Source organism: Mus pahari, chromosome 1, assembly GCF_900095145.1.
Source record: "Mus pahari chromosome 1, PAHARI_EIJ_v1.1, whole genome shotgun sequence".
Classification (NCBI taxonomy): Eukaryota; Metazoa; Chordata; class Mammalia; order Rodentia; family Muridae; genus Mus; species Mus pahari.
In genome coordinates, this window is record NC_034590.1 from 129,120,170 (window position 1) to 129,131,362 (window position 11,193).

General features: G+C 41.2%; 1 protein-coding gene across 2 annotated transcripts in view; it reads left to right on the plus strand.

Moving 5' to 3' along the window:
- Prune2 (prune homolog 2 with BCH domain) overlaps positions 1-11,193 on the plus strand; it is a 262,843-nt gene that overhangs the window by 137,278 nt on the left and 114,372 nt on the right. For both annotated transcript variants that reach the window (XM_021202837.2, XM_029538042.1), the window contains exon 7: positions 10,183-10,338. In XM_021202837.2, the coding sequence (XP_021058496.2) occupies positions 10,183-10,338 (156 nt within the window). The remainder of the gene's footprint in view (positions 1-10,182; positions 10,339-11,193) is intronic.

Genomic DNA, 11,193 nt, shown 5'->3' on the forward strand with positions numbered 1-11,193 from the left:
TAGAGTTTGTTGCTTTCTGGAGGGGGTTTTTAGTAATTAGCTTAGATTGCAACAAATGGCGAACACAGACTGTTGCCTCTGCGTGTGTGCTCCAAGATTGGTGTTTACCCTATTATTTTCCAATTTAGAGATGGCACCAAGTTTATCAGGGAGCAAATGGAACCCAGCAAAAGCATATCTAAGTGTGGTAAGAGGTGTGTGTCTTGATGGGTACATTTTTTAGACTTCGAAAATAATTAATTATTTCCACTGGGTTGTTAGCAAAGGGACATAGCATACCCCCCCCACTCCCACCCCTTGCACTTGGTGTTGCTTGGATATTTTTAGCAAATGAGTTGTCAGCAGAAAGGCTTCATTAGACCCATCAGGATATCTGCCCATGAAGAACGAATCCCAAACTGTACTAACAGGTTTCCTTGAACCCAAATGATGAAGCACCTCTGACAAGAGCCATATTGTGCTCCCCATGTGAGGAACAAGAGGAACAAAAGAGACAGTTTGATATTCATTTGGTCAGGTTAATATTGACATAGCTCAGATGCGTACGATGCGTGTGTGCTTCGCACATGTGCAGAAGTGCACTGGAGATTGTGTGGTGGTATTCTGGGAGGCAGAACAAGGAACCTACAATGGAATGAGGTATTCTGCTTTACTGAAATGAAGTGAAATAAATAAAGCCAGAAGAGTTCAGGCTTATGCTCAAAACCAACCAACAGGGAATGTTTTTACATCTCTAACACAGCCATGGAAATGACATATTACTGTTATTTTTATTTGGTAGTTCAACTATTGTCCAAGCTCTATGATTTCAAAATATAAAGCATGCCTGGTGAGTGATTTTCCTTTGACATATATTTCCTGAATTGTCTATTCCCTCATAAGCATGCATGAACAAGCAGGGTCCTGTGTAAGAACCACGTAGCCTTTCTCCAGTGTCTTTAAATGGCATGCTAGAGCAGAAAGTTTGGATGGTTGTTGATAGTGTCCTTAGATAAAATGTAAATTAGCTGGATGTGGTGTTAAATGCCTGTATTACTAGCACTTGGGAGCAACAGAGAGAGACAGGAAGATTCATAGTTTATACTCATTATCAACTAGATAGTGAGTTTGAGGGCAGCCGGGGTTCCGTGAGACCTTGAGAGGAAGAGAGAGACAGAGAGAAAGGAGAAGGAGGGGGAGGAGGAGGAGGAGAAGTAGGAGGAGGAGAAGTAGGAAGAGAGGCAAGGAATGAAAGGGAGAGAGTGGGGGAGAGAAGAAAGGAGGGGGAGGGAGGGGAAGAGAAAACAAATAGTGTGAGCTAGTCAGTGAAGTGATGGCTGTCTCCAGCAGGCTGGGAGTCATCCTCCGTCTCCTACTGACTGCCTGTCCGAGCCAACAGAGGAATGGTTTTCCATGAAGTACTTTGGCAAGCATCTCTTTCCGAGTCACCTCTCTCTCACTGAGGCCACATCAGCACCTCTGTAAGCTAGAGACAGCGAAGAGGAAACAGATCCTTAGCTTACTCCAGAGGTGGCCAGAAATCAACTGGAAAAGCCCCTCATTTATACCTGAGCTCTGAGGAGGTGAATTGCCTCTCAGCCTACGCCTATCCTCTTCCTCTTCTGCCTCCTTCTCTTCTCCTTCCCTCCCTCTCACCCCTTGTTCCTGTCTTTCATGGCTCATCACATAAGACCAGGTATTTTCAGGTTTTAGTGAATACAAAGTCTCTCTGTGTGTCCTTGTATCCTTCAGTTTAAGTGAGGGCCTTACAAGAGTCATTGCAGATAAATAAGTGGATAAATAAATAAAACAAATTAAATAAAAAAGAGTCTTTGCATGACAGACCATTAGGCCTTCCCTTCGTAGATGCCCACATGCCTGACTTAATCAAGCACTTGCCAACTGCCGACATCTCTTGACAGTTGTGCCTTAACCAGGGGAGGCTACTGCCATGGGCCTCTCCTGTCACAATGTCCACTTGGTTGGAAAACAGAAGCAAAAGGCAGTTCTATTTAGTCTCTCCCCTCTATAAATTCCAATTTCTTGTTCCTGTGGGCTGTTGAGCAGACAAGATGCAGTGTTGGGAGTATGTTTGGGTATAGCCAGTCTAGTTTTAATAGGCCCAGGAAAGTCCTTTAGCTACTAGGATGCCTTGGTGGCCTTTTAAAAATAAAAAACCAAAAACAATAGCGTGTGAAAAAAGTAGTATCTAGGAAAAGTATGAAAAATGTCTTTGTTTAGCAATTAAAAGTGTATGTAAAATAGAATAAATAAGATTTTAATTTATGCATTTTGTGTTCTCATAAATCATTTTCCTGTCAAGATTATCAGACTTATTATTGCTGAATACTTTAAACATCATAATAGAAACGTGGTGGCATAAATCATGAAGCTTTCATTTAGGACATTTGTAGCCATACCTCAGCATTTTTCTTATATCTTGATTAAAACCGAAAATAGCCCTCAGTCTAGAAATAAATCCATGTGGAGTCTAAATGTCAAAGGAGACACCTCGATTTCAATAACTCAGCAGTCTGTGCCACCCTCTGGGCTTGCAGAACTTAAAGGCTGTCAAACTCTGCGTTTAGACTTTCTATTCAAACTACAGCTGTACACGTTTGTTTTAATCTGGGTAATGCTTTATTTACAAGCATTCTACCTACAAATGATAGCCACTTACTCGATTTTTCTTCATTTCCTGCCAGAAGTGAATAATACAGATGTCACAGATCTGGGAACACCTTGCCAGTAATATTTCAGCATTTCATTTAATAATATCTTTAATCAACCTACTTCATGTTAGTTTGTATGGGAGGACAACTACTTTGGGTTAGGAGTATAATCTAAAACGCTGGGCCTCCATGGAATAAATTCCCATCAGGAGAAAAGATCACTCAAGGCCACTGATGATGAAGGGGCCCTATCCATGGAACTTTGAGTGAAGGGATAAAAAAATCACTTCTTGTTTCTGTTTGTGCTTTAAAGGATGTTTGCAGACTGGCAAACAGAAAGTCATCAGCTCTACCAGGAGCTAAGGATGTAGAGTCTGTTACTGAGACAAACACTGCATTGCCTAGAGGTTTTACTTTTTATACCATGTCACTGTCACACCAACTTTGCTCAGATTTGGTTTCGCTGTTTCCTCCATCACCTGGATTGTAAGATTTTACATGTCCCTCCTTTAATTGACTCCGCGCGGCGGTCATCATTGGAAAGTTTGTGTGGTATGAAGGATATAAAGGGGAAGAATCATTCTACACACAGGGAGTCCCACACACAGAATCTCACAAAACGCTTTCTATGGTCGGATGGAATCCACAAACCCTGAGAGTGAGCCTCTTGACGGTTTAATGACCAGGAAAAGAAAGGGAACCCATTTGCCTAACGCTGTGTCCAGGGTGCCTGACTGGCTTTTCGTAGACTATCTTAGTTCTCACTGTCCTCCTAGGATGCAGGGGCTGACAGCTGAGGCAACAGGCTCAGAGGTGGAGTGACACTCACTGAGGTAGTGTGTGCCAGAGCCAGGATGCCTACGGGTTGTCAAAGACTTGGCTAGAAAACTTTAGAGGACGCGCTCTAAAATGGAGACATGCAAAGATGTTTTACATCAACAGTTTGACTGCTGGTGATGATGTAGTATCAGTGTGTCTTAGTACTCACTGCAAATGAGAATTCTTAATTAACTTTCTATTTATTGGGGTGGGCAGGGATGTGTGCCATGGGGTAGCTGTGGAAGTCAGAGGTCAGAGGACAACATCATGTGGGTCCCAGGTCATCAGGCTTGGTAAAAAGACCCTTAAACCACCAAGTCATTTCAACAGCCCTGCATGAGATTTTATATCAAAGAAATATCAAATTTTATATTAAAATGTTATCCAATTTTATACCATATAGAGATTGGATCATACTTACCTGTTTCGAGGATTTTCGGGGCATTACTACTTTTTGATTTTTTTTACAATTGTGTGTTATTCATTTGTTTTACTGGTGCATAACTTATTGACAATTTCTCAGTTGTTGGCCATACTGATTTTCTTTCTGAGTATTAGTTTTTAAGGTAATAAGCCCATGAATATTTTTGTCCATGAACATTGTATGCATGTAAATTCTTTCTTTATGCTCCTTTGCTAAAATACATATGTGAGCACCCATTTGGAAATATTTATCAATGACAGCAAAAAGAGTAAAGATTTTGCTATTAAATTTACTAAATATTTGTATTAAAGTTGTAAATTATCCTCTATGCTTTCCAACTTTTTCTGCTGGTACATCTAATTCTAATTGTTTTATTTAAACTCTTATATGCAAGGATACTAATTATTTCTTATCTTATAAAGGAAAATAAAATGATGGTAAATAATAATAACAGTATCAGGGACAGTGGGTTCTAAACAGGAAAGCACTATTATTTGATATACATTATTTATTTATTTATTTATTTATTTATTTATTTATTTATACAGAACAACTTGTCTGTTGTTTCCTTCTACCCAGGGGTCCAACTCCAGTTGCCAAATATACGTCCTGACCCATCTTTGGGGTCTGATTTATATTTTTAAAAGCCGTTCTTGATGTTGTGTGAACTGTTCAGAGGGAGAGGAAAGAGCTAGTTGGATGCTAGTTGGGATATTGGCACCCGTGTTTAGGCAAGAGATGGTAGTGGCTGGGGCTGGAGAGACGGGTGATTTGATGGTTAAGAACACATCTATTGTTCTAGAGGATCTAAGTTTAAATCCCAGCACCTATACTGGGTGACTCTAACTACCTGCAACTCCAGCTCCAGTGGACCCAATGCTTCTGGCCTCTGGCACCCATACTCATGTTCACATAAATGCAAACAGACAGACAGACAGGCATGCCTGTGTGTGTGTGCGCGCGCGTACACACATGTGTTCGAGTGAGTGCCTGCACATAATTAAAAAGAAAAAAAGAAAGAAAAAGAAGAAGATGGTAGTGACTATATCTAAGACAGTAATCGCAATGGAGAAAAATTAAGAAGGGTTTGACTTGATTTATGTTTTAAAGTTAACAGGATTTGCAGGATTCGAGGTATGAAGGGGAAGGGGGAAAATGCCAGAATAATGTCTAGTTGTTTGGCTTGAGTAACTGTCATTTAATATTACTGAAGGGGCAGGGCAGGACGCACTCAGGTCATCTTGTGTTTGGGAGGCTGGTCAGACATTCCCATGTAGAGTCCAGGTGAATGAACTGGTGAGAGATACTCACTGGAAAGTAGGAAGTGTTAAAGCTATGAGCCTCTGAAAGTGAGCGCCAAGGGGACGGGGTACCGAGAAGACAGTGCAATTGCGGGACACTGTGTTAGGGCAGTGAGCACTTAGCAGGGTCATGAGGAAGAGGGATCGACAAAGACGACTGGAGAAGACTGGTCAGTGAGTGAGGAGAGAACAAGGAGAGCATGACGTCTCGAAAGTAAAGCACTCTGAAGACGCCCGGGTCAGCCTGGTCGAAACTGCAGGTAAAGTCCAATGGGGTGAGAACAAGGATGTGTCCGATTGGACATGTCAGAGTGATTGACACTTTAGAGAAGAGCAGTTTGACCCAAAAGATGGGTCTCGATACCAAACAAGAGAGACTAAAAGGACACTAGAAGGTGAGAGTATATGCAGGGCAGTGCTGTTTCTGTCCTGGAAAATGCCACCTTTAACTGCTCAGATGTTCTTAAGACATTACTTAGATCAAGTTTGCTTGGTGTGATATGTAGCACTGCCAGCATTTAGCTTCAATACTGAATTTTTTTTATAGAAAAATTTGGTGCCACGTCCCTTTCTCTGTGTGTGGTGGTTGTTGAATTATTGCTACTTAATTTTCGAAACCAGTTTATTCATTGTATGTTATGTGCAAGTGTTTTGACTACATTTACATTTGTGCACCAGGCTTGTGCTTGGTACTCAAGGTCAGAACTAGGTATCAGATGCCTAGGCACTGGAATTATGAATGGTTGTGAACTACCATGTGGATGCTGAGAACTGAACCTGGGTTCTTGGCAAGAGTAACAAGTGCTCTTAACCAGTGATCCCTGTCTCCAGCCCTCAATACTGAATTTTTTAAAAAGTAATTCAGTAAGAACTAAAAGGGTAATTTTGGACAGTGGAATTTTTCCACTGCATTTGACTATGTATTTCCAAAGAAAAACACATTAAACCTACCAGGTAGGTACTCTCACAATCTGAGGTCCTATACTAGGACATGTGGAGCCAATTCATTTCTGCTTCTCTGGCCTAGGGTTGTCATCAACAACAGCAGCAGCAGCATCTTTATTATTATCTTACTGTAGGGTTCTTCAGATCTCTAAATTAGCTTTTGGCTGGAAAATAACAGCCCTCTTTTTCTCTCTGCCTTTCTAGATTTTTCTAATTCCAAAGCTAGGGATTATTCAAGCAAACATTTTCACAACGTTCTAAATGTTTGATGATTGAGTCTTTAGAACCATGGGCACTAAAGGGAAGCAATTGCCATTTTCCCTGATTTGGTTGGTCAGTTCCCAGTTCCCAGTAAATTCCTAAATTCAATTAAGGTTCAGAAATGTAGACAGTGTGTGTGTGTGTGTGTGTGTGTGTGTGTGTGTGTGTTCCTGGAGTTGAATAGTAAATTATAAAGGGAAGCATCTCTTTATTTTCCAACTAAGTGGGAAACACATATGCATGTATATAATTTAACTGAAAGTGAGAGAAACATTTTGCAGACATCTGAGCAGGTTAACAAATCGTATTTGTATACATGTAACAAAAACAGTAATTTATCAGGTAGAAGGCAGATGGGGGAAATAAAATGGCAACCTGTGTCTACAGTGGGGCTCCGCTGATGATGAAGAGCTGTTTACTCAAAGCCAGCATTGCTCTCCAGCACCGTTCAGAACCACTGCAGCACACGGCTCCCCATAGCTAGAAGACAAGAATAAATTATATGCTATGCAAACAGCACCCACATAAAAGCAGAACCAACAGATTGTACTTCCCAGAGTCCTGAAGAGTCTCACTCACTTCCTTGTTTGACTATTTTAAATATGAAACTCTTGACACTGCTAGAACAGGATCCGGCGTGGACGAGTTCACTACAGGACATGGGGCATCAGTGTCGGGGTTACTATAAAATGCCAAAATAGTTCACTAATTTTTCTTTCAATCAGCACTTCAGCTAATTCTATGGAATTTTGTTTGGACTCACCCATAGAAGGGTTGAGGCAAGATTACCCAGAGGACCTAGACTGAAAGAAACACTTAAGGGAAAAGGTGAAAGCAAAAGATCTTGGATTTTGCCTGTAACCTATTAAATAGCAAAGTGTTTATGATGCACAGCCCTGGGGGTTCTGTGGTGAGCTCAGTGTAAAGCATTAGGTGTTGAGGTGTTACCCATCTAAGTCCCTGGAAAAGACTGGGAGTGGCGAGGACAGGTTTGGGGGAAAAGTACATTGACCAATCCCTTGCTAAACAGAGCTCATAGGTGGATGCAGAGGCAGCTGCAGGTTTGGTGAATCGGCCTGGTCTTACCATTGCTGATGGACAAGATGCATCTGTCTGTGTAGCAAAAAAGAACCCAAAGAGTGTCCGATGTAGCCAATGTTCTTGAATAGCAGAAGGCCCACAGCTACAGCCTCTTTTGAATGATGCTCCTGAGTCTTACTATGCTTAGGTATGAGTCAAATTAACCTTTTTTTGTTTGTTTGTTTGTTTGAGCGACACAAGGGGAGTGTTCACCAGTGCAAGTAAACATTTCTTTGGAAGGCGTGCCTCCCTTTTAGGAGTTTATGAATGTGTTAGGGGACTCATATACGTAAAAATATTTGGAAAGGAAAATTGTGAGACTTCTTACAAAGTCTTGATATTGATAAGCTGTAAATAAGTGAGTGTTTTTCCTGCTTGCTTTCAGGATCAGCTCTGCTTTTGATCCACAGTGGCACAAAGTCCAACATTAAAGTTCTTGATTAATCCCCAAATGATGCTTTGGAGTATTTTATCTCTTGAGTGCTTGTTACGCATAAGGGATAATCTAATTCAGAGAATACGTACTCTAAACTCCTGTGGGTGAATTCTTCTCTAAAAACATCAACCTAACAGTTGTTGCGATGGCATTTGGATACCATGGGTGTTCAAAGCATGGGTAGTGGCAATATACCTTCAGGATCACGTGATTCCAAAGGTTCTTGCATGTGAACATCACAAACTTCATTACCAAGTCAGCCGAATAGATACTTGGCATACACCAGTAATATATCCTGAGAGCTTTGTGTTTCTTACGTGTAGGTACTTGCAACCTAAAAGGAAAGTGATCTAGTAAAATGCCTAAGAAGAATAACTGCTATGAGAAACCAGTCATGGTGGCTCCCAACCTTAGTTGTAGCACTCAAGAGGCAGGGGCAGCTCTGTGAGTTCAAGGCCAGCCTGGACTACATAATGAGTTCCATGTAGCCAGGGTTAAAGTGAAACACAGCAAAACAACAACAACAACAATGACAACAACAACACCAGACAGCCAAGCCTTATCTACATGTGGAAGCCCCTACCCACCAAAGGTCTCTTAGGGGATTCATAAACCTTAAGATTCCATTCAGCAAAACTGCAGAGCCTGTGTGTTTAATGGTGATTATGGTGGCTGATAAGAAGTCTTAAACAGGTATAATGTGCAAATACGAACCTGGCGACAAATCTATAACTATACATACCTATTCAATCATTTACAGTGGTTATGATTGGTAGAATGGCAATCGTGTTTTCTATGGTAAATACATCTGTATGGTTTTAATATTGTACCACAACATCCGTAATTACAATTGCTGTTAAAATGAAAATGCATAGAATACTTTAAATCTCTTGAGTATACATCATGATGTTTTCCACTGATAGCATGATAAATTACTAGTTAACTGATTATATATGATAGGGGCGATGAGGATTGTGGTGGTCATGGTGGTGGTGGTAGTGTGTGTGGATGTGTGTGTGTGTACTGCAATTCCTCAGAATCTGGAGGGGATTGGTTCTGAGCGTCCTCTTTGAATACCCAAATCTATAGATATAGAAGTGTCTTCTCTAAAACGGCATTGAATTAATGTCTAACTCATGTATATCCTCCTGTATTCACCAAGTCATGATTAGATGTCCTAAAATACCCAAAACACACAGATAGCGGTTGTGCTATTTAGGGGACAATAAGAACAAAGCCTGTATGTATTCAGTACAGATATATTTCTCCTAAACACATGTGATCTGATCAACTATTGTTTGAATTCACAGATGTAGAACTCATTGATATAGTGGCTAGCTAGGGGTGTGTGTGTGTGTGTGTGTGTGTGTGTGTGTGTGTGTGGTTTGTATTGTGTAATTGTGTATCTGTTTGAATTGTGTACTTATGTGTGTGTGCGCGTGCATGTATGTATGTGCATGTGTGAGTATGGGTGCGAGTGTGCATGAGAGTATGCGTTTGTTTATGTGTGTGCATGTATATGAGAGTATATGAGCTTGTGAGTGTGTGAGTGTGTTCTATGACAGAATAATTTTGTTTATTTTTCTCCAGTCTGTTTACAAAGATTTCTTGAGCAACTAGTATATGCCAGATGTGAATGCTAGGGCTTGTAATACCAGCTTCACTGTGCTTCTTGAAGGAAGAGAGACAGTCGCCCAGACCCTGTTGTATGACACTTCTTGCTTTTGTAGTGATAGGTGGGGATTAGAGGCAATAGACATGTATTATAAATAGCGAAGGCTAAACATACTTTCAAAATACTTAATAAATATTCCATAAAAATGTGTTCCTTGGGGCTTGAAAGGTGGCTCAGTAGTTAAGGGCACTGGCTGCTCTTCCAGAGGATCCAGGTTCAATTCGCAGCATCCGTATCTCAGAGCATCTGTATCTCTAGTTCTATAGGATCCAACATCCTCACACGTACATTCAGGCCAACAGCAAAGCACATAAGATAAAAATAAATAAAAATTTTAGGAATGTGTTTCTTGTGTAAAAAAAAAAAAAAAACTGATAATAATGGCAGAGACGTCTTCTTTTCTTGGTCTGGGAAAACAAATCAGTAAGGTGTATTTTAAGGCAGAACACGGGACTTTCCAGAATTTCTCAGAGCATTTATTTCACTTGCCTCTGGCAATCAATACCTGTCCTGATACATCCCAGGCCTGAGCTGGTTTGCGGCTGACTATCTGAAGCAGGCCGTTGGACACTAATCTCATGTTGTTTCAGGACTGCCTGCTTCACGGCGACGTCACCAGTGATCTGAAAGCCTTCACGGACAAGTTTGGCTTTGATGTCCTCATTCTGATCTCAAGCTTCACATCAGAGGAACAGCAGAGGCAGCAGATCGCTGTGTACTCCCAGAACCTGGAACTGTGCAGCCAGGTGAGCCCTCCTCTCCTCTCTTTCACTGCTTATGAACTTCAGGAAAAGAGATAAGAGTGGACTGCTGCCCCCTAAGAAATAGGCCCAGGAGATAGAGTCCTGAGACTGGACTTGTTTCCTTTTTGCAAGGCTGTGTTAGTCTATTTTGTGTTGCTGGCAGAGTCTGGGTACTTTATGAAGGAGAGAGACTTATTTTGATTTAGTTATTTATTTAGCTCACATTTGTAGCGATTCAAGAGCATGGCTCTGGCTTGTGCCCTGCTGTGGTGAGGTCTTTCTAGTGGATGGGATCACATAGAGAACCTGGAAGCAAAAGGCTAGACTTGTTTTGTAACCACCCATTCTCATGATAATTAAGACAGTCCCTTGAAGTCTTCATTAATTCTCCTGAAGGTGGTGGCCTTGTGATCTAACAACCTTCTATTAGCCCTGCCTCTGAAAGGTCCCGCCTCACCAACACTATCACCCCCACATTGGCAGCCAAGCTTCTGAGTGTATAAATCCATAGCAGATCCTCACAATGATTCCCCTTCTAAACTGAAACCATGAAGAAAGCTACCAGCATTTTCCCACCCAAATAAAGACAAGTCCTCCTTTTCCATACTGTTTTCTTTTGAGATTGTTTCCCTATGATAACTAACCTAGTCACTGACTCAATACCCATGTGGTGCCTGCTGTTTATGGACAAGTGATCTGATGCCCTAGCACAGATCTACAGGTGCTCAGATTCTCAATAGGTAATCAGTTGGATCTTATAGGGTGATAGTTGAGTCTTTTAATAAACTGCCTAGAAAGAAAGAAGAGGAAGGGGGAGAATGAGAAGGAGAGGAAGAAGAGGATGAAGGAAGAAGAGGA